At 34.7% G+C, this 25186-nt stretch overlaps 2 protein-coding genes across 2 annotated transcripts in view; one reads left to right on the top strand and one right to left on the bottom strand.

The window, feature by feature from the left end:
* COL10A1 (collagen type X alpha 1 chain) overlaps positions 1–12382 on the top strand; it is a 56996-nt gene extending 44614 nt beyond the window's left edge. The window contains exon 3 of the mRNA XM_003769377.2: positions 9740–12382. Within this exon, the coding sequence (XP_003769425.1) occupies positions 9740–11628 (1889 nt within the window). The 3' untranslated portion in view covers positions 11629–12382. The remainder of the gene's footprint in view (positions 1–9739) is intronic.
* Positions 1–25186, bottom strand: part of NT5DC1 (5'-nucleotidase domain containing 1) — a 247619-nt gene that overhangs the window by 200741 nt on the left and 21692 nt on the right. Inside the window, exon 6 of the mRNA XM_031964382.1 lies at positions 14260–14341. Within this exon, the coding sequence (XP_031820242.1) occupies positions 14260–14341 (82 nt within the window). The remainder of the gene's footprint in view (positions 1–14259; positions 14342–25186) is intronic.

Below are 25186 nucleotides of genomic sequence, written 5' to 3' on the forward strand. Positions count from 1 at the left end.
ACAAAATCTCCTAATTCTGATAACCAATAGATACTATAATTAACATTCACTAAGCTTCTAACACAAATTTCAGGTGTCCTATAGCTTTTCATGAAACAGCACCTGAATACTGGCAAGTTTTTTTTTTTTTTTTTTTGCGCCATATTTCCTGTTAGAAGATAATCTCAAGTAAGATGTCATTTAATAGCATCATAAATAACAAAATATATTGAAATATTTAATATGGAAGATAAAATTGTCTAAAATCACATCAGTTCAATAATATGCATTCTTATTCATGCAATGCCATTAAAATACCTATGAGAAAATGTCCAAAATACATACATAACCCTTTTCTCCCCAAAATTAAATGAATTAATTTTTTACTTAATTACAATACTTTGGTATAACCCAAGTTTTGGCTATTTGCTATGACTCATCAAATCCTCTTCTTCCTGCTTCAAAGCTAGTTCACCCAAGGACATGATTCTCATTCAGTTAGAAGCAATCTTTTTAAACACATTACAAACCATATAAAGGGATTATGTTCTCAAGAAATTCAACTATGAAGTTGGGGTTCCTTTCTCTTCCAGTAATGGAAGCTTATAATCTTTATAAAACAAATCCATTTGCTTAATAACTCCCTCTGTGGCTACAGAAGAGCATGAAAGATTTTAGGGACTTTACTGAATGAAGAGCATTTGTCACTTTTGCCATTAAATATGCCTCTATGTTTATTTAATGGTAAATTCTGGCTATTTTTCCTCCAGAATGGCATTTCCTACATATTTTGGGGAACAATAAAAAACAATCTTAAAAAATAGCATTTTTCTTTAAAAAAAATAATAAATATTTTATAATGGTTATCTCTCAGGTAGGTGATATTATAGGAAAAAGACAGCAAGAAGACCAATTATATCATGAAGAGAGGAAATTAGTTGATAAGAAAACCCTCTCTATCCAATGTGAGGGAGCATTTGATCTGGTCCAAAAGTCATCTCTGGTACTGAGAGAGCTAAGTAACTTGGCTCAAGGTCACAGAGTGCAAATAGAGGAGAGATCTGAACTGAAGTCTTCCATGAAGATCTTTATTTACTACAGCAAAATGACTCTGAGAAGAGCAGTTTTCATGGGGAAAGAAAGAGAGAGGAAGGAAAGAAGGGAAATAGAAAAGAAAGAAAAAGAGAAAAAAGGGGAGAAAGAGAGAGAAGGAAGGAAGGAAAGAATAAAGGAAGAAAGGAAGGAAAGAAAGAGAGGGTCCAGGAAGCATTTTTTTTTAAATTTACAAAAGAGAATAGACATTCAGACAACCAGTACAAGCTAGACACTATAAAAGTAAAATGATAAATGTATTACATACTTACAAGGCAAAAGTAAATTTGATATGGAGAATAGAATTTGAGTTACTTTCAAAATTTTGTTAATTTTGATAAAAGCCTAATTTTGTTTTATACTGAAATTGACTTAGAGGCCAACACAACTTGTGAGTTTGACTATTACATAATATCTAAAACTGAAAAGTAAGGAACATTGTAATATACTTGAAACAACTAAAGATATTTATGCCATTTAAAAAAAAACTGTTAGTTTACTTCAAGAAATTAAAAATAGTTAACTATTCTCTACCTTTTTGAAATATTAATACTAAACAGTTATAGAAACAATAAAGAAGTGTGGCCTGGTCCCAGAAGTTTTGCCTCTTAAACAAACTTGCAGTGTGATCCTTTCTTTTAGCTTTTTATTGTGCTAGGCAACTCTAATTCTAGGTCCTTTGCTGCACCACTGGCTGGGGATATTTTGAGTAAATGAAATCTCTGGCAGGTTTCCTTTGTTCATTTAAAAAAAAATTTTTTTTTTTTAAATTCTTTCCTTATTTAATATGCAAAGACTAAGGGAAACATAGTGCTTCTTTTGTATTAACATTTCATCTGATGTTACCTGTACTTAATTTGAGCCTTGCCCTGCTTCAGAAGACCAAAAAGACTCAATTTTTTTATGTAGACAAATCTTCCTATTGATAAAAAGGAATCAAAAACATTACATATAGTGGATTATGTCCACAGAAAGTGTAGAGCTATGGGGAAATCTTTCCAAGGACCTTATTTCAGGCAATGTAAGACAATTGATTTTCCTTATTTAAAGGGGAAAATGTTTTATTTGATACTTTTCTAAAATTAAAAGAAAACTCAAAGAGTAACAGAGAAAGTTTGGTTTGAAAAAAAGAAATGCTTTAATTAGGGATTGCTTTGTCTGTCAGATGTGGTAGCATACAACAGAAGTAAACCACGTCTTATTTAGGTCACAAATGATGAGCTTTACAATGACTTCAGATGGAAAAATAACAATAGGAAAAGGTTGCAGGTGAAATGTTGTAATAGAAAATGGGCTTCAGTGGAGGAAAAACATGAGTGTATAACTCATCACATATTACCTGGCTTCCACAAACTTGACATTTTGCTTTGCTATATAATCTGCATACATTAAAAGTTAGTGATTCCATCCACCATTTCACGACAAAAACATACTCTCCTACGTATTTCACCACTGGCTGACAGCATATTTCAGAAAAAAATAAATATTACTTTTTTCTCCTTCCCTTTATTTTACATTGTTTCCACTTTTAAGGGAGAGAAATTAATTGAATTTTTAAAAAATAAACTTATTACCTGAAGATAGTCTCTTTTCACTGATTTAGATAGTAATTGATTTTTTTTCTCCCTTAAATTCTTTTCAAAATAACAGCTCATATTTCTGAATAACTTTAAGGTTTACCAAAACACAATTCCACAATATAAGTTGTGGAATAAAAGAATTATTCTTTCCATTTGATAGATTATGAAAGTGAGGGAAAGAACTACATGCTCATAGTGACATCAAAGGCAGGAGCTTAACAGAGTTTTTGACTCCCAATAACAATATTGTTCCATTAGACTATACTTTTCATAATGTAAGTGGTTTTTTCTAATTTACCAATTGGATTTTTCTTTATTCTGCTATCAATAATCAACAAAAAGCTAATACCTTTAAATAAAATGGACAATAAAATAAGCAATTTGGGCACTTTGTATCATATTCATATTATCAGATCATGAAGGCCACAATTCAATATATCATTTTCATCACAGTAACTAGTGGTGCTTTTAAGCTTTTTATGTGTCTGATAGACTCCTTTATCAGCCTAGTGAGCCTATGGACTCCTTCTTAGAGTAAAGTTTTTAAATATATAAAAACAAAATACATAGGATTACAAAGGAAAACAAATTATATTGAAATAAAGATGTCTTATTTTTCCATCCAAGTTCCTTGACTCCCTAAAATCTACTCAATAGATTCCTTGTATTCAAAAATCCAAGCAAAAATAAACTACTTCATTTTCTCTCTTTAAGGCTGAGGAGAGGGAAGGAAGTTGAAGTAGGAAAGTCCTGAACTTGTGATTTCACTAATGAAAGAGACCATCTGATATGGAAGTTCTCTCAATCTATTCAAATAAGTAATGTTTCCATAAAACTTATTTAGAGAGCTGCTTCAGACATCACAAGACAACATTTCTTGTCTAGAGCCACACATTTATTATTTGTCAGAGGCAGGATTAGAACCCAGGTCTTCCTTATTCTAAGACTGATGTAGTGAAGTTATGTTATCTATTTACACTGGCATGAAAAATAACAGGCCAGTGTGCTAGAATCTCTAGCACTGTTTCAACAAAATCTAGCAAACTCTATTTCAGTAGTAACATAAAACAAAGAATGCTTTACCTTCAGATATTTGGAGGAAAAAAAGGCTGAACAGTGAACAAAGATTACCTACCACCAACCTGTTTCATCAAGGCTTCATAGTATTAAATTTATACCAATAGTATTAAGTTTATACCAACAAATGGGAAGCAGGAAGCCATGACTCTACTCAAAGTAGTAAACTATTTGAAAGTCGTTTAGACAGACCCGTGCTACATTAGTAATTTAAGGAAAGATAGCATGGATAATACCTTTTGTATATTATTCTATAGCATATTTGTAGATATTTGTGATTCAAATTCATTTTCTTACAATGTTAGCAAAAACTAGACAAATATCAACACCTACTTAAAGTTTTATTCATTCAACTAGGCTGTATAAAATAATGAATGCCACAGTTAAGATGTCTTCAATAGGATTTGAATGTAATTCAATTTTAGGTATCCACTGAACAGTGCTTAATATTGTATATTTTAAATGGGTTTTTCTATTTTTAACTGATATAAAAGGCTATCATAAATATCATCAACATCTACTTCATGATGTAATGACTATGACAAAAATTGGTTTTATTTGGTAGGAAAAATTTTGTTTTTTCATTTGAAAGCTTGTGGTTTTTGTTAAAAACCTGCCTTGTAAAAGTAAGATATAGTTGTTTTTAATAGATAAATTCTGATTCTTTTTTTGGACATTTTCCTAAATATTACAAAATAGAAATCAATTTGTACAGCATTACATTAACAAATCCAGGAGTTAGCATTTAGCTTATTCTTCTATTACAAAGGATTACAATTAGTATCTTAAGTAAAATCCCATCTATTAATTAGAGGTAGCAGGGAAGCTAGGTGGCACATAGATAGAACACTAGTCTTGGAATCAGGAAGACTCATTATCCCAAGTTTAAATCTGGCCTCAGACACTTACTAGTTGTGTGATCCTCCTGGGCAAGTCATTTAGTCTTGTTTGCTTCTCAGTTCCTCATCTGTAAAATAAACTGGAGAAGGAAATGGCAAAACCACTCCAGTAATTTTGCCAAAAAAAAAAAAACCCTAAATGGGGTCACAAGGAGTCAGACACTACTTAAACAACTCAACAACAACAAATTGCAGGTACGTGTAAGTCAAAATATGAAACACAATATAATAATAATTTTCAATCTATATGAGTTCCAGATTATTTCATTGTGTGTGTCTTGAACAAAATCCCGGTTTTATTTACACACCAAAATTAAAAACTACTGACCAGCAGCACTAGTGTTTACTACAAAATGAAAAAATTAAAATGAAAACACATTATCCTTCACTGACAAGCATTATTAATGATAATGACAGAAAAACCTAGTTCAAATATATAAATCAAGTTGGCAATAGAAAATCGAACAGGCCCATCATCAATTTATAAACAAAAAGTATTTACATTTTAGAAATGAATATATGCAGAAAATATAGATCTTTGTAACTGAACATTAAGATCTATAATCAAGTAGAGCCAAAGAAGTTAAACTATGTTCCACACTAAATTGCATCGCAACAAATTTCATAATCTGACTGGCAAACTATGATTCCATCCTTGTGGAAGCTTTCCAACATTCATTATGCTGATGATTTATAAACTTCTCAACTAGACTTCTTTTAAAGATGATGTTGTTTAGTTTTTCAGTCTTGTCTGACTCTTTGTGACCATTTGGACTGTACTATCCATGTGGTTTCTCAGCAAAGATATTGGGATGGTTTGCCAATTTCTTTATTCAGTGCATTAAGATAGTCTTGAAGTGATTTGTTCAGGGTCACAAAGTTAGTAAGTGTCTGAGGCCATATTTGACCTCAGTTCTTCCTGACATTGCTTCCTACCTAGCATTCTATCCACAGAGAAATCTAGCTTTCAAGGATGGCATTACCTTCATCTTAATTTAATCAAATTATTAGATGTCAGCCCACTAATTTGACAGTAGAAAATGTCATCCCTAAATAGTCAGCAGTACATACATCTGAGCATTTTGGAGGCTGAAGTCTGATTTATATTATGGCACTGTACCCAGAATAATGGACACTAATCTTCCAAGAGAGTTCTGCCTCTGAGTGGATGACTCCTTGCATATCACCATATCACCTGTCAACATAGATCATATCCTTTTTCAATCTATATGAGTTCCAGATGATTTTATTGTATGTACCTTGAACAAAATCCTGCTTTTATTTACACACCAAAATTATGGATCTATAAAAGCTGTTGACCATGATTTACTTTAGAAAAGGATATTATTTAATTATAAGGATAACGCATCAATTATTTTTCCTCAGTACATTAGGAAACCATCTTGTTACAATTTTCTTAAGACTATCGAGATAGCAGCATCTTGAAATAGGTGAAAATTTTTCATAGAAATAAACTTCTTTATAGCCTACCTCTGACATGATTCTCTTAATCACATACTTTTGATAATATTAAAGGTTTAATTGTTACAATAAAATGTCTCCTTTAAAGAGATATTGCTAACCCCCATTTACTAGGATTTACCATTTGTTTTCAAACTTTTTTTATGTTATAAAATATGAGAGAAATCATCTCTCCTCTGTCTCACTTGTAATCTGTAATCTTTTTATGTGTTTGTGTGCATATATATAATACAAAGAATAATTTAGCTATCTCTAGGGCTTTTATTCCAAATTCAGATTAGCACCTAAAGCATTAAAAGAATAAGAGAATTCTGCAGTACCAAGTAGCAGAACATGATGCCAAGTCTTCTTGGCAGTCAGCACTTGCTCTCTTTCTCTTTCTCTCTCTCCCTCTCTATCTCATCTAATCCATGTAACATTTCATATATCTCTAATCTAGTGATATATCTACCTTTCATCTGTTAATAAAATTATATACATAATCTTGTTATGTTAAATTATATGCAACTATATTATTTAATTATATTATACATAAATATATCATTGCCTAAAATATTTTAAAATCTCATGTGTACACAATGCCATATATGTATTTTACACGTGCACATATATAGAAACAAATTTTAATATAGACATTGAAGTTAATGAACAAGATAATATATCAAAGATCATCACACGTAAGGAAAATGTATCTACATGTATTCTCTATCCAATACTTTAATTACCTAGAGGCTTCCTTCTTAAGTATGGGCTACTTCATCAGAACACAATGGTGTTTACTTACATTGGTAAAGTGATCAAGTATTTCCACATTGACTTTTATGTTTAGCTGATGTTTGGAATTCTTTTTAACTATCACAACAAGTTAGTTGAATGAAACAAAAAATACCCGTTTTGACATTATTGTTGCATGGTAGAAAGCATACTGCTCTGAAGTCAAAGCCCTGGGTTCAAATATCATCTGATAAGTCATTGAATGGCCCTGGGCTTCCACTTCCTTATCTGTAAAACAAAAGGAATTGGACTAGAGGTATTCCATGATCTTTACCAACTCCATATCTATTATAATGATTACTGGACATTAGGTTTTAGCCAAGATGCATACACACACACACACACACACACAGCTCATCTATGGACTTTTTCTCCTTCCTCCCACTATTTACAAAACTAATGTAACACAAGTGTCTTCTTTTGCTAGGACCTTTTCTCTCTACACTCTATGTCTTGATGATCTTAAATATTCTTATGTCTTAAATTTTTTACTTCTATGTTCATAATTCCTGAATATATCTCTATCCTAAACTTTTCCACAGTCCCACTCTCATATTTCCAATTGCTTGCTGAGCTGTTGTATGGATTAAATTAGATACAATATGACAAATGCTTTGCAAACTTCAAAATGCTACATAAAATCTTAGCTATTACTATTATTTGTATCTATATATTCCACCATTATTCAAAGTCAATATAAACTGAATTAACTGTCTTCTTAACTAAAATTTCCCCTCAATGCATACAACTTTGTTAATGGTACCATAATTCTCTCTCTCATACAAATAATGGAGTCAAACTAATTTTTTATCTTTCCTTATCTTTCATATTCAATCAGCTTCTAAAAGCATCGCTGCTATCTCAGTAACCTCTTATATTCAGCATCTTCTACAATTACTGCAACTATTCTAGTTCAGTCATCTATTTCCTCTTTTACTAAATTACTGAATCCATACAATTTGTTTCTCTATTTAAAAAAAATGGTGCCTCCCTCCTACCTTTAGGATAAAGTATAAGATCTTGAACTTGCTATTCAAAGGTCCCTTGAGGCACGGATGCAATTTCTTTTTTTTTAGCTTTTTATCATACTCTTTCTAGTCACGTATGTTCAATATTCTAGCCAAATAATAAGCTTTTTCATTTCCCATTTTCATAATTCCATTTCCCTTGTCTAAATTTGCTTAGTTCAACTCTTAGGTCTTGAAAGTGCTTTTCTTCCTTTCTTCTTCATGTCCTTACCTGGTGGTATTCATTCAAATCCCATCTTGAGGTGCTATTTCTTTCATGACATCTCACCATTGAAAAGCATTCTCTCTCTCCTTAAATTTCTCAAAGAACTCTCTATTCAGATCCCTCCTTTACCTTTTTTCACTCTTAAATTATCACAATTAAGTACAGATCTGTCCTTTCATTAGTAAATAAGCTTCTCCTGATCTAGCCCTGTAGGAGTATATCTTTGTACTTCTGCTATCCTAGCCAAGTCACAATGAATGCTCCTTGATTCATTTATTTGTGCTTTTTGTATACACATAATACACACAAAATACTATGTTAGGCACTGAAGATGGACAACACAAGTTTTGCATTCTTAGACCTGATAGCAGTGGGGCTTTAAAAAACAACAATAATAACAACAAAAAAAGAAGTATATGAATATTTATCTAACTTGGGTAAAGATCCAAATAAGCCTAATTTAAGCACATTTGATTGCTTAAGAACATAGGATCATAGCTTTAAAGATGGAAGAGATTTTAGGTATCCTCATTTTAAAGATAAGGTAACAGGTTTTAAGACATTAAGTGACTTCTCTCAGAGGTAGTAAATTGCATAATTTCTTTATGTCCTAAACAGAATATCAAAATTACCCTTTCATTTTTAGCTTCCTAATGAAGCTTTCTTTTGATTCTGCCTCAATAAGAGGGAAAACAAGGTTCGCTATTAACTTTGAGAATGGAAGAAGATTTAGGCTAATGTCTAAATAAACTTAAACATAAATTTAAACATTATTTGGTTCAGGTTTGCCATTTAGGCAACAACCATTTATTAAGCATTTCTATGTGTCAGGCAATTTGTTAAATGCTTGGGATACAAAGAAAGGCAAAAGATAGTTCCTGGTTTCAATATCATTTCTAAATTATAACAAATGAGTTTTTCATTAAAACTCTAATAGCTTTTATTAAAACAAAAAAAATCATTAAATTCAAATTTCTATCTCTGCATATGTTCAGTTTTTCCAGTGCATCTATACATGTATAAATATAGGTATATTCTCATGTTTACATACATATGTATACATACCCACTTATATACATATATGTATATACATACACATATACATGCAAACGCGCCCCCCCCCCCACACACACCCTATACATATAATTTGAAGAAAATTCAAGAACATTTAATTGGAACAATTTCCATTGAACTCTAAATTTCTGGTAAACTATGAGGACAGGAACTATTTATCTTTTGGGTTTTCCCCCCCTATTTTTGTACTCTCAATGCCTAACACAAGGATTTTCACAAACTCAGCACTTAATGCTTGCTGAACTGTTAAGGCGAATGGATTTCACAATCCCAACATAGCTCATTAGAAGTTGTAATGAATTAAAGTATCTACAGTACTCTTGTATTGTTAAAATACTGTAATATACTTCCAGAGTTGTAAACTCACTTTCTCTATATGACTTTTAAAATGAGTTGATTTTTATGTTGTTGTGGATGTAGATTTGGATCATTTGTAAAAGTAAATAATTAGATGGCATCAAAATCTTTTTCCAGCACTGGGAAGTGATTTTTTTCCCCACAGAAATCATAATTTTTCTTTTTTGTGTATGTGTGTGTAATGTCTTTTAGGCATACCAATAAGAGGAGAACAAGGTCTTCCTGGACCACCTGGTCCCACAGGCCCTCGTGGGCAGCCTGGACCTTCTGGACCTCCAGGAAAGCCAGGCTACGGAAGCCCAGGGCCTCAAGGACAACCGGGTATGCCAGGACCACCAGGACTGTCCACAGTTGGGAAACCAGGCTTGCCAGGCCTCCCAGGAAAGCCAGGTGAGAGAGGACCATATGGACACAAAGGAGAAGTTGGACCTGCTGGTTTACCAGGGCCAAGAGGCCCACCAGGACCTCCTGGAATTCCCGGCCCGGCTGGGCTATCTGTTCCAGGCAAACCAGGACCACAGGGACCAACAGGGGCTCCAGGACCAAGGGGTCTTCCTGGAGAAAAAGGTGTACCAGGTATTCCTGGTATGAATGGACAGAAGGGGGAAAATGGATATGGAGTTCCTGGAAGGCCAGGTGAGAGAGGCCATCCAGGTCCACAGGGTCCCATGGGGCCTCCAGGGCCTGCTGGAGTAGGGAAAAGGGGAGAAAATGGATTTCCAGGACAGCCTGGTGTTAAAGGAGACAGAGGTTTCCCAGGGGAAATAGGCCCACCTGGTCTACCAGGTCCCCAAGGTCCTCGTGGAGAACCTGGGGCAGCAGGAATAGGAAAGCCAGGAGTCAATGGGGCTCCAGGATTGCCAGGGACACCTGGATCCAAAGGTCTTCCAGGAGCTCCAGGAATAGCAGGTATGCCAGGTACACCTGGGTTTGGTAAACCAGGCTTGCCAGGGATGAAAGGGCAGAGAGGACCTGAAGGCCTTCCAGGGGCTCCAGGAATCAAAGGGGAACAAGGGCCAGCAGGTCACCCAGGGGAACCAGGTTTGGATGGGCCCCCAGGACGAATGGGGCCCCCAGGGCCAAAAGGAATACCAGGTAACCATGGCATCCCAGGTTCTAAAGGAGAGGCAGGACCAGTAGGCCCTGTGGGATATCCAGGAGCCAAGGGAGACAGAGGCCTACCTGGGTTAGAAGGAAAACCAGGCTACCCAGGAGAACCAGGTCTCAATGGTCCAAAGGGCAACCCAGGTTTACCAGGCCCAAAAGGGGACACTGGATTGGGCGGTTCTCCTGGTTTACCAGGTCCTGTAGGAGCAGTTGGAGCTAAGGGCATACCAGGACACAATGGTGAGCCAGGTCCTAGGGGAGCTCCAGGAATACCAGGAACAAGAGGCCCAATTGGGCCACCAGGAATCCCAGGATTCCCTGGGACTAAAGGAGACCCAGGAAGTCCAGGACTGCCTGGCCCAGCTGGGATTGCAACTAAAGGACTCAATGGACCAATGGGCCCACCAGGACTGCCAGGTCCAAGAGGCCATAATGGAGAGCCTGGACGTCCAGGGCCCCCAGGGCCTCCAGGCCCACCAGGTCAAACAGTCATGCCAGAGGGCTTTATAAAAGCTGGACAAAGGCCAAGCTTATCAGGGACACCTCTAGTAAGTGCAAATCAGGGTATAACAGGAATGCCCGTGTCAGCTTTCACAGCTATTCTTTCCAAAGCTTACCCAGCAATAGGTGCTCCCATTCCATTTGACAAAATCATTTATAACAGGCAACAGCATTATGATCCAAGAACTGGAATTTTTACCTGTAGGACACCAGGTCTATATTATTTCTCCTACCATGTACATGTGAAAGGAAATCATGTGTGGGTAGGCCTGTATAAGAATGGTACTCCCATAATGTACACCTATGATGAATATACAAAAGGATACTTGGATCAGGCTTCAGGGAGTACCATCATAGATCTCACAGAAAATGATCAAGTATGGTTACAGCTACCAAATGCAGAATCCAATGGTTTATATTCTTCTGAGTATGTTCACTCATCTTTCTCAGGATTTCTATTTGCTTTAACATAAAAATATCCTGCTGTAGTAATATAGTCTACATTGTCTGCTTGAAAACCGTTTTTAATGAGATGTTTTCCTAGAATACATTTCCTACTTATACCATTATGTTGCAAAAATTGACTACTTTTCACATGTCTGGGATAGACAAATTTACCATTAGAAACATAAGCTGAAAAAATATGTAGTTAATTAAATATGAAGATCACTCTCATTTTAAGGATTTCTCATCATTATGTCTAAGATAGCCTAATGTTTTATCAGATATCATGTGATGTGAAATTTCACTCTACCTGTACTGTAATTCATTAAAAGGAAGAAACATAGCCTTACCACAGAATCATCTTTTAGAGACAACAAGTTTCTAGAATGAAAGTGGATGACTTTACATAATAGCTTTTAGGGGATTCATTTTAACATCAGAAACTGCTATTCATATCTTATATATAAATTCTTAACACCATACTGAAATGTAATTTTGGAATTTTCAAGCAAAAAGTATAGCTAATTTAAGCACACTTATTTTTTTTTTTTAAAAACAATGTGTATATTCCTTATCTGTCTAAAAGCAAATTAAACAAAAACTTCAAAGTTTAAAGGAGGAACACTTTTAAAGTTCACACTGAAACAGTTTTGAACTTCATAATATATAAAACAACCTGTACAAATTATCTTAAAAGTAAAACATATACCAACATCCAAATCAAATCTGAAAGGAAATAGTTGGCCCTTTGATTGTTTTAAATAAAAAAAAAAAAAAATGAGGGTCTTAGAAGAAAAAGACTTTTAGTATAAGACAGATTTGATTCAGAAATTTGATAATATTTTTCAAAACACACTAAATTCTAACCACTAAACATCAGCACATTTTGGAGACATTTAGAAAAAGGTACTGTATCCCTAGTAAACTTGAACACAAATTTGAAAGGTGCTGTACCCTAGAGCACTTTCTGATGGTGCATTCAAATGTGTTTCCCTACAATGGTGCTTATATGAGTAATAAAGTAAAATTATTCTAGTCTAAGGAAAAAGAAACCCAACCAAAAAACCCCAACATCTACTATGTTAAACCATTTCTGCTATCAGGGTGCTTATTCCTAAAATACTTCAAAATTTATTTGGTAGCAAAATTTATTTGGTAGCTGAAAAGTCTTCTTAGTTGCTACCTCCAAAGTATGGAAAGACCTCCCAAATCAAGGATCCTCTCAAGTTAGAATGTGAAATGATGGCATTTCCTTCCAATTCATTTACTTAAGGCAATTGGTGCAAATGAAAGCTGTGGCAATCAATTGGTTCACATGATAATTACTGTTTTTGTCATTGGAAAGTACCTTTTATGACTAGGTTTCTTGCTTTATTATGTGAAATGTTTTGTTCATTGAATACTGTTTCACAAATAAAATTTCTTAAGTATTTACAATACATTGGTCTACTGCATGTCTTCCATTTCCATGAATTTCAGTGGAATTATAACTAGCATAAAAGGCTTAAACAGTCTAAATAGAGATTATTTATGCTGTTATATTTATATATTGCTGTTTCAAAAATCCCATGACAAGTCCGAATCTTTTGAAAGCACAAATGTTTTTACCTGTACTCTTTAATTATACTGCAACAAAACCAAGAGAATGGATTTTTAGGTCAAATTCATCTACCAGCATACTTGCTATCTTAATCTGTTCTTTCACTGCTTTTTGTTTTTCAAAGTTAACAGAATTTAAACCAATAAAATGGTGGACATTTTTAAAAGTTGAATTGGGATATGCTTCTTTATTGACACTCATTTGTTACCACAATGCTACATTTTGCCTGGATAACAAATAAAAGCAACTAGTCAATCTAAAACTGGCATCAATTATAATGAAAGAAAGATCAAGTCCTCAACCATAATACTGCTGAGAAGTTGTACCTACAACTAGATACAAGGGAGTCAGCTTTCCCACTCCCATTCCCCCAAAAGTTTTTATCAGCCCAACTCCCTAAGAGCAGCCTAGTATATTCAAAAGTAATAAATGACTGAGAGTTAACTAAAAGTAGAACACACAAACTCAGGAAAGTGGTAAGAGTATAGTTCCCAGGTTGTGTCTTTTTCTTTACTGATAGGCAATCACAGAATTGGGAAAAATGAAAGGAAGCAACTTTTTAAAAGTAGACTCTGTTATTCTATAGGTATAGGTAAGGGCTGGCAGACACTTGACTTAGACAATAATATTTGGATTAACGTTTAATTCATCACCTTTAGATATCATTGCCATTGTTGTGGGTCACCCAACCTTACTTCTCAAATAAGAATGACTGATTTCTCATGAGCAGGTACCATCCCAGAGGCTGCCTGTGTACTGAACCAGATGTACATGCCCATGGCAACAGCCAAAGGAATTATCAATCAGATGCTCTGGTCAATGAATACCAAAATCTAGGCTCTCATACTAGGGAACATAGGTAGCCAGTTGCAAAATATTTCATTGAAACTGAAAAAAAAATATCACTTAATATGACAACACCTACTTTAGTTCACAAAAAGATTAAAATAAAAACACCACTAAATATAATATTTAAATGATGACAATCTAATTGAGGAAAACAATGCAAGTAACTTCTAATTAATTATCAAAACTTTGAGTAAGGCTTCAAGGAACTCACCTTTAAAAGCTGTTGTTTTATAATTATGGTGTATACTTGCAAGAATATCCTTCCAAAAATCAAATGTTTCCATGTTACTTTTCTGTAGAAGATTCAAGAAAACAAAAAGCCAAATTGGTATCCTAATTTACATATATTGAAAAAAAGATGCTTATTTAATTAACTGTAATTCTGTATTCTACAACAGAAACATTGAATATTATTTCCCATCAATTGGACAATTAAAAGAAAGTTGCCAATTACCAATCAAAAGCAGATGGTCAAAAACAGATACCTTTGTATACCATTGGTTGAACTGTGAATTGGCCTAGATATCCTAGAAAGCAATTTGGAACAATACGAAGAAAATGACTAAGTAACTCTTTCACCTTGAGGTCTCACTATGAGTCAAGTGTAAGTACATGTAAAGTAGGTCAATGTTTAAAAAAAAAAATCAGAAAATGTTCACAGCAACCTTTTTTATAGTAGCAAAGAGTTGGAAACGAAGTAGATGCCCAGACTGGAAAATGGATAATCAATCTGTGACATGCTAATGTGACAGAATCAATCCTCAACAAGCATTTATGTAGTTCTTATTTCGTGGAAGGAACAGTGCTAAGTGTCCGAGATAAAAGGGAAAAAATGAAATAATTCCTGCCCTAAAAGAGCTTATATTTAATTGGGGAGACAAAATGTATGTATATATGGTACTGGGATGGAAGAGGGGAGGAGGGAGAGAAGAGGGAGGGAGGAGAGGAAGAAAGACAGGGGAGGGGGAGAGAGGGAGAGAAAGAGAGAGATAAATGGCGGGGGGGAAGTTATGGAGAAAGAAATGACGACTTTACAAGTGTTAGGTAACTGGATATGTAGTACAAGGGAAGTAAGGAGTCAAGGATGATGTGAAGATTACAAAACCAGGTGACTAGAATAATGATGGTTTTCTCAAAATACCATTAAGGAAATTCAGAAGAAGTTCAAAAATGGTGGAGAAGACAATGAGTTTACATTTGGATGTGCTGTGGTTGACATGGATGTCCATGCAACGTTTACTTAGACGCAAAGTGAGTAAAGTTTTGCTATGTGGGATGTAAGCTCAGGAAAGAGACCAAGAATGGATCTTGTAATCATCTACAAAACAAGAATTGAAGCTATGAGAGCAGATGAGGATGATAAAATGTAGAAAGAAAAAAAGACCACCAATGAAAAATACCATGAAACCCAGAGAAAAGATATGGTACAAAGGAGGAAAAAGTAACTAACAGTATCAAATCCTTCAAACTTCAAGGAGGATGAGGATAGGAAAAAAAAAGGTCATTTGATTTGGTAATTAGAATCATAACTTTGGAAAGAGAAGTTTCAGAGTGATAAGGTGGAAAGCCAAATTGCAGGAGGTAAAGAACAAAGAGGAAAAGAAGCTGAACCATGAAAAAGATATCTTTTCAAGGACTCTGGCTGAGAAAGAAAAGATATAAAACAGTACTTAATAAGGATGGCAAGTTTTAGTGATGTTTTTTGGATAATGAAGAAGCTAGGCATGTTTGTAGACAGTAGAGAAGGAAATTTATATAAGGAAAGATTAACAGTATAAGAGTGGGGATGGTAGGGATAATCTGCTACAGAATATGGTAGGGAATGGGATCAAGAGTACATAGAGAGGGTTTGGCCTTGGTGAGGCGAAGGGTCACTTCTTTTCATCAGAGTGGAATAAAGGAAGAAATAATAGAGGATGATGTCAGATTATGAAATGAAGAGGGAAAAAGAGCAAATTTGTGATGAATGGCTTTTTTTTTCAGGAAAATGTGAGACATGGACCTCAGCTGAGAGAGCAAAGGGATATAGAGTATATGTATGTTTCCATGGATACGTGTATCAATGTAAAAGAAATTTCCACATTGGTCACATATGAAAATCTAGGTCTGATTTTATAATTCTCTGTTAAAATGGGTAGCATGCTTCATCAAACTTCTGGATTTTCTTTAAAAGCCGTTTTTCTTACAATATTGTAGTAATCGTATAAATTGTTCTGGTTCTGTTTACACCATCCTGCATCAATATATACAATTCTTCATTGAATCTTAACCATTCATTATTTCTTATGAAGCAACAATATTTCATTACATCAACTACCAAAATTTACTCAACCAATCCCCAACTGAAGGGCACTTGCTTTATCTCTACATTCTATCTTTTTTTCTATAACAAAAGTGATGCTATAAATATAAAGGTTCATAATGATTCTTTCCCTCTCACTTTGATCTCACTAGAGTAAGTACTATTAGTATTGTTGAGTCAAAAGCTATGTACAGTTTATTCATTTTTATTTATGGGGAGGGAAGGGTAAAGTATGATTTCAAATTCCCTTCCAGAATGATTGGAACAACTTGCAGTTCCACCAACAATGCATTGGTGTTTTTAATTTTCCTACAGCCCCTCCAACATTTTCTTTTGAGTGGGGGGGTGTCATCTTTTCCAGTCTGATGAGTGCAAGATAAGTGTTTCAAGTATATTTTAATTTTCATTTCTCTTATTAGTGATTTGGAGCATTTTTAGACAGCTGTTGATATCTTGCATTTCCTTTGATCATTAGGAAATTGTTAGGGAATTGCTCTTGTTCTTATATGTTTGTATCAATTCCCTAAATAACTCAGATAACAGACCTTTATTGGAAACATTTACTGCAGTTATTTCAGTTTGTTTCTGTTACAATTCTAATCATTTATACAAAACCATGTTAATTTCATGTAATCAAAATTACCCATTTTATCGTTAGGATCACTACAGTCTATTGTTTAGATCAAAACTCTTCTCACTATCCTCATTTGTGAATTAAAAGTATATCCTTGCCTTTTCACATTTGTTTCTATCTAGGTAAGGTGTCCATTTGGAATTTGTTGTAGTAGATAGTATTAGAAGTTAGTCTAAGCCTAATTTATTCAAGACTATCTTCTAATTTTTCTAGAAGTTTTTGTTGAATACTTTAGTGGCTGGTATTCTGCAATTTAGTGAATATAGATGAGTATGCTGATAGGTTCTATGTATGCTTTTAAAGATCATTTAATCAACAATCACATCTGCCATTTCTTTCATTATTCCGACATGCATTTCAGCTAGGGCTGAATTAATTCTTCAAGAATAGGCAGCATTGTTTTTTAATCTCTTTATCTCTAGTTTCAGGTTGCTTATATACATTTTAAAATTTTACATTTATTTCCAATCCAAAGACAATTTTCTAGAGGAGAAAAAGTAGGAGTGAAATTAGATTTCAAATACCCTCATTTATTCCCCTCCCCCATCTTTAGTTCCTATTTGTGTTATCTTCCCTTGAATGTAAGTGATGGAATCCTTACAAAGTGTTAAGTCATTAGAATTGATAGAGACAATAATTATCTAATTTAGCATGGTTCACAGTATGATTAATCTGATCCTACAAGGAGATGTTATGGGCCAGAACGTGAAACAAGGTACTAAGTAGAATTGAGGAGACAATGTTTAAATCTAGTTTAGGATTTAATCCTACAAATAATGGTTTCCCAGTGATATAATGATTGGTGTGTTCTCAGTGTACAGCAAGAAGCAAGAAGCTCTCAGGGCCAGGGACAGAAGCCCATTCTCGGAGGCGGAGACAGATTCATTCTATATTCCATCTTTGTGCTGGCTGGAGACATTCGGAGGGAGCTAGGGGCTGAAGCTCAAAACTTGAAGGACACAATAAAGGACTGGATTTTAACTCCTGGCTGCGTTTGAAGTGATTATTATGTAGAACTGAAACTAAGGCTGCCTCCAGAAACCTCCCCAAGAAACCTGCTCCCAGAGAGAATGATCATATCATATTATAAAAAAAAGAAGAGAACATTATGTTTTGGCGTCCAAACAAGGGACTGACAGGATCCTGATTTTAGTAGAAAAACCTCTGATCCTGATTCCAGTGGAAAAGTCTCCTCAACCCAGAAATTAGGGTGAGTACAACAAAGAAATTTTGTTAAAAGAGTTAAAGTAGAATTTCAGCTAGGATGGGACAGATGTTTAGGAAACAGTCTTCTGTTTCTGTTCAAGGAAAATGTTTAGAGAGCATTGTCAAGGTTATGGAAAGCCAAGGTTTGATTATAATTTTGGAGCAGATCACTGAACTTTTAGAAATTGTAAAGCACATATGTCTTTGATTCTCTACGGAAAAAGAATTGGATCCAAATGAGTGGAAATTAGTAGGAGAGCAACTAGGTGAATACTACAATTCTAATCCAAACTCAATGGAGTGGAAATTAGTAGAAGTGGATCTTTGTGAATTCTGCAATAAAAATGGACCTGACTCAATTTCCAAAGACACACTTAATACATACAATTTAATACAACTGGCTATAAGAAATTATATAAGTGTTAGAATGAAGAAAAAGAAGAATGAGCAAGAAGGGGAAGTGCCAACTAAACTAGGTGAAAAGGAGGAAGAATCAGATAAGAATGGAGTTAAGTACAATTTTGAGTGTGATGCTTCACAGCAAGAGAAATTAGATCATTCCACATCTCATGACCCTCCCCCCCTCAATTAACCCTTCATGGGTGGAGGGAGAAGGAGGAGGGAGAGAGGCAGAAACACAATCAGTACCTCCTGTGAAGCAGAATATGACAAGATTAGAAAAGGCATTAATTAAGGCAAAAAATGAAGAAGATGTATCTGATTTTTTAAATGCATATCCTGTGATTGAAGAGCTTAACTCTTCAAGTCAAAAAGGGAGAAGCTACACTCCTTTTAATTTGGAAAAAATTAAGGATTTGAAAAAGGGTTGCACTCTTATGGGGCTACATCCATATGTATTTTTCTATGTAATGTAATTCTATGTAATGTAAATTATCTAGATAATTGTCTTATGAAATCTTAATCCCGAATGACTGGAAATCCATAGCTAGGACATGTTTAAAACCTGGACAAAATTTGTTGTGGCTTTTGGAGTTTCATTGATTATGTAGGATTCAAGCCAAACGAAATAGACAAACATGAGCTAATATACAAATAACTTTTGACCAACTAGCTGGTGAAGGTCAGTATGGAGAGAATTCAGAACAGATTTATTATCCCATACCAGTGTATGAGCAAATTTCTAAGGCTGCAATAAAAGCTTGTAGTTCCCTCCTAGGACAAAAAGATCGAGGGGAAGCATTCCTAAAAACAGAGCAAGGTCCCAATGAACCTTTTGTGGATTTTGTGGGATGTTTGCAAACAGCTATAATAAGAACCATTAGAGATAATGAAGCTACAGAAATAATGATCAGACATTTGGTTAAGGAAAATGCCAATGAGGTTTGCAAAAGAATTGTATGGGGACTAGACAAAGATGCTCCTTTAGAGATCATAAGGCGCTGTGCCACAGTGGGCACAAATGCTTATTATACCCAAACTATGATGAACATGGAAAGATAGGGTCCCTCTTGGCAAGGGACTTCTAGAGAAACTAGTCGATGTTTTCAGTGTGGAAAAGTTGGACATTTGAGAGCTCATTGTAGATATGGAGACAGAGTGAGAAGACAGGGTGAGAGAAGACCTAAAACCCTATGTCCACAATGCCACAAGGGCTTCACTGGGCCTTAGACTGTAGATTGACCCAGGGAAATGAGAGGCAGAGCCCAGCCCCAAGATATCAATCAAAAGGCAGATGGGGCATGATGGCAGCTGAGTTTACACCCAGAGAGTCTTTAGAAGGTCAGGACTCTGATGTGATCAATCAGCCTAAAAGTAATCACATGGCAAAAAGATTACAGTTGGGGAGAATACAGGCTTTTTAACCCAACAGGGCAGTGTCCAGTGCAAACAGCTCCAATGTAATTGCCAGATGATGAGGAGAAATCCTAAAAGTGGTAAATAGCCTGGGAGAGAGAGTTTGCTTGTGCTCCTACAGATAGAGAAGGAAACAGATGGAGAAGGAATCAGATGGGTGCCAACGAGCCATATTTGCCTTGTCCATCAGAGAAAAACAGAAAAAGAGAAAAACCTCAAAACAAAGGAGAAGATTTAAGAAACATCTGACACTGAAAGAGCATGGCTGACAATGAGGCTATTAAAAGAACTTTTAAAAAAATCTTCAGGAATCATTGGATTCCCTAACACAAGATGAGACTGTTTCTAGGACTTGAAAACCAGCAGGAATCATTGGATTCCCTGAGATGAAAAATTGTTGATGAGACTATTGCAGTACTTCAAAGCTTACAGGAATTACTGGATTCTGGGCGCATGAACTAATGGACAATGGATTCCTTTTGGAATATTTCTAGGACTTATGGACATGTATAAATTCTCATTTTGATTCATGTTATTTGTTACATGTTACTACTATCCTGTGTTATATTGCTATGTGTTATGTAATTATGTATAATACCTCCCATATTGAAGGATTTATATATACCTATTTTAAACGAGTCCCTTCAGAAACCCGCTAATAAGATTTGATTTCCCATTTCCTTTGGTTTTTTCACCTCCCTTCCTGAGATGTCAGGGAGGGTGTGACCACCTTCTTTTTATGGTGTTTTCATTTCTTTTTTGAGCAGTCAGGGAAGGCGTGATCACCTTCTTTTTGGAGTTCTCACCTCCTTGAAAACTCAGGGAGGTCATGACTACCTTATGTTCTAAATCAAAAGAAAGCGGGAGATGTTGGAATCCTTACGAAGTGTAAGAGAATTGATAGAGACAATAATTATCTAATTTAGCCTGGTTCAGTATGATTGATATGATCCTACAAGGAGATGTTATGGGCCAGAATGTGAAATAAGGTACTAAGTGGAATTGAGGAGACAATGTTTAAATCTAGTTTGTAATTGATTTAATCCTACAACAAATGATTTCCCAGTGATATGATTGGTGTGTACTCAGTATACAGAATATAAGCAAGAAGCTTTCAGGCCCAGGGACAGAAGCCCATTCTCGGAGGCGGAGACAGATTCATTCCATATTCCATCTTTGTGCTGGCTGGAGACATTCGGAGGGAGCTAGGGGCTGAAGCTCAAGACTTTGAAGGACACAATAAAGGACTGGATTTTAACTCCTGGCTGCGTTTGAAGTGATTATTACATAGAACTGAAACTAAGGCTGCCTCCAGAAACCTCCCCAAGAAACCTGCTCCCAGAGAGAATGATCATATCATATTATAAAAAAGAAGAGAACACCACATGTAAGCTCCTAAAGGATGCTTGTATGTATATTCGCAGGGCTAAACAGAGTTCTTGTCACATTATAAAATACTCAAATACTTTCTATCTTTTTTCTTTCTTCTTTTCATCTCCACCCCTCTTCTTCATTTTCTCTGTGTTTTTCCATCTTTCCTTCCTCCTCATTTTTTCCTTCCTTCCTGTTGACATATCTACCCAGAGATAATGGCCTTTTAAAAAATTCCTTCTTTGTTCAAGATCTATTCTTCACATTTTTAAAGTACTTTTTAAAAAGTACTTTGTCTTGTATTTCACTTTCCTTCTAGCTTAATTCTGAGATTCAGTGTTCCAAAGTTTATTCTGAGAAAACTGTTATTCCCACTCTTATATTCACTTATCCCCCTATTAAGAAGACTTACTTCTATTTTCTAATTTTTTAAAAATCTAAGTTGGTCAAAAAGTCCCTTTCACTTCATACTCTCTTTAAATAGCTTCCATTTTTCTTCATTATCAGAATCTTCAGAATCTCATTCTTTAGAGTTTTGCAATTCTTTCTAGGTTGACTTCCTCTGTAGAATTTTAGTTTGTGGAATCCTACTCACCCTTTCTCTGAACCATTTGAAAACTCCTCTCCCCTTAGTTAGGATATGTGTGACACACATTTGATTTTCCTTTTTTTCTCTGTCGTGAATTATAACCAATTATAATCAATATTCCTAATATTTCTAATTTACTTGCCATTTCATTTTTGTTGGTCAGAATCAGGCCCTCAATAGAAATTTACCTCATTCGCTTCATTTTTTTAAAGAACAATAAAAATCATAAAGGTTAGCTAAGAAGTTATTAGTTGCCACTTTTCTGGCAGAGAAAACTCCAGCAGATAGCTGGATAAAGTTTTGGCCACATCATTATATTATTCTTTTATGTCAGACTTATAAGCTGTTTCCTGAACTCCTCATTATTTTCTTTCTCTATCTTGGTGGTCTATAGTATACCCCATAACAATATTTCTTTTCTATTGATATTCATGCAAATATTCTCTTCCATGTTTTCCCCTTCATATTACCAGATAGCCTTAGGTTAGTTAGTCTTTTTATACAGTTGATTAGCTTTACTCTGTTCATCTTAATACTTACAATGTGCTACCTTATACTTATTTTGTTTCTTTTGATAGCCCATACCTTTCCAGAAATATATTTCATATATTTTCTCTTTGCTTATTTTACTCTTTTTATTTACTACCTTTGCTTACTACTCTTTGCTTATTAGCTGTACTTTCTGCATTTGTATAATAGATACCTGAGTAACCTAACTGGCTATTATCCTTATAATGTAGTTAGTATTCATGGGATCTAGTTTGATGTAGATATTTATAGTCATTTTTCTCTCCATCCCTTTTTATTTTAAATCTTTTTTGATTACAGAGGCAAGACTCTAGATAAATAGATTTTTTGCCAGCCCTTTTCTGGGTGTACTCCATCCCTAGCCAAGAGCCCATCATAAGTATTTTGGACTACATATTTTTAATCATTCATTAATTCTCAGGTCTGACTTTTTCTTTTAAAAAATATTTTTACTGATCCTTTGTTTTAGTATGTGCCAGATACTATGCTAAGTGCTTTATTCTCATTTAATTCTCACAACAAACCTGGGAAGTAGTTGCTGTTATTATCCCCATTCTATAGTTAAGTAAACTGAGGCAAAAAGGTAAAGTGACTTGTAGATGGCTGAAGTCACATTTGAACTCAGAGCTTCCTAATTTGAGGCCTAGTGTTCCAGCTTTTGAGTCACTTAGCTGCTCTCCTTCCTTAAGTAAGGATTCAAATTGAAAAAGGGAGAGAAGAGAAAGGGATATAGAAACATCAGCTATATTAAGACAAAATGCATTAATTTTTTTTTTTAAAGAACAAGTCATGCTAAACTGGACTTATTCTTGATTCAATATGTCTAGATTAGTAGATCATTGGGATACTTTAGAATTGGCTTACATAGATTTCAGCAAAGCATTTGACAATATTACTGTATTACTATGGACAAGTTACTGAAAATATACCAAAAGTTTACAGGCTTCCAATCTGAGATGTCTCCAAATTCCTGGAATTATATAATACTCAATATTCCAGGAAAACAGCAGAAGGATTAGTTAGACCTTCCCTCCAGAAGTACACAGAGCTCAGTCTTAACAGCAAGTCCTAAGTAAGGAACTAGGTTGAAAAAATGAGTAAACAACAACAGAAAAAGAATTTCACATTATGAGATGACACTAGAGATACAAACCCAGAAATAGAGAATGATTATAAAACATCTAACAAATTCTCAAAGGAAAACAGTTTGGGTAGAGATTCAATGAAAAAAAGTGTTTGAAATTTTAAAGTTTCAATCATAGGAGTTAGAAAGATAAAAAAAAAAAATTGAACTGTTAAAGAACTGAAAAAGGATAAGTGGCTTACAATTTGACATGAAGAGATGATACATGTGTTCTCTATGAACTCTATCACCATTGGAATCATAGAGGAAGTCTATTCAGACAAAGTCTGGGAGTGGTGATGAGCTTAAGAGAAGAATGAAAAAAGAGGGAAAGTAGAAAACACTAAGGAGGGCAAGGGGAAGGAAAGTTTTAAAAAATTATCTTAATCAGATTACAAAAGTAGACATTTCCACAAACAAGAAGAAAGAAATGGGGAGAGTGATTCACATTTGAATCTCACTCATTACAACTGATGAAAGGAAGGAAGAACACACACATACACAGATATGGGTACAGAAATATATTTTACTCAACAAGAAAATTTTAGGAAAAGGGGAGAAGAGAGTAGAAGGAATTAAAGGAGAAAAGATTAAAGGAGAAACTAGTCCTAAGCAAAATAAATTCTAAGGATGATATTTATAATTCTTTTCGAGATAGAAAAAATGGGAACCTCTGTGGTATCCATAAATTAGGGAACAGCTAAACAAGTTATGGCATATAAATGTGATAAAACACTACTGTGCAATAAGAAATGAAAAGGATGGTTTCAGAAAAACTCAGGATGAATTATGTGAATTGATACAGAGTAAAAACAATTCAAAAAAAAAAAAAGGGAACAACATGGTAACAACAATCTACTCTGAAAGAATTAGGAACTCTTATCAGCATAGTAACTAACCAAAATTCCAGAGATTTAATGATGAAATAAGCTACCTACCTCCTAATAGACAAGTGAAAGTCTAAGAGGGTAGAATGAGATTTGGATGTGGGATCCGGGAGGAGAAAGAAACATAGCCAATGCACATATTTTTTGACTATATAGATATATGTAATAGTGGTTTTGTTTTTCTTTCTTTCTCACTGTGGGGTAGTGCTAGGAAAAGGAAAATTGAGATGGGAAGAAAACAAGGCAGATTTCTGTTGATCAAAAAACATATATAATTTTTGGAAAAAAGAGAATGGGCTTCTCCTCTCCCCAGTCTTTCACTTGAGGTCTTCAGGCAAGAATCAGCTAATCACTTAACTGGGATGTTACAAAAGGTATAGTTTGATCTAAAGGCCCTAGAGATCTCTTCCAAATCTGAGAATATATGAAACAAGCTTCTTTTTAGATATACATTAATAGCTTATTAAGTACTATTGAAAAAGAGTAAATTTTTAAAAGTGGTGCAAGTAGATAGACGACTGAGCTTGGAGTCAGAAAGACCTTAGTGATTTTCAACCTTGTCTCAAAAACTTACTGGTTATATGACTTTAAAAGTAAATTAGCTTTATTCAGCCTTAGTGTCCTCATTTGTAAGAAGAAGAAATGCTAAGGACCTTTCCAGGTCTAACTCTATAATCACATGA

Source organism: Sarcophilus harrisii, chromosome 4, assembly GCF_902635505.1.
Source record: "Sarcophilus harrisii chromosome 4, mSarHar1.11, whole genome shotgun sequence".
In the NCBI taxonomy this organism is placed as follows: Eukaryota; Metazoa; Chordata; class Mammalia; order Dasyuromorphia; family Dasyuridae; genus Sarcophilus; species Sarcophilus harrisii.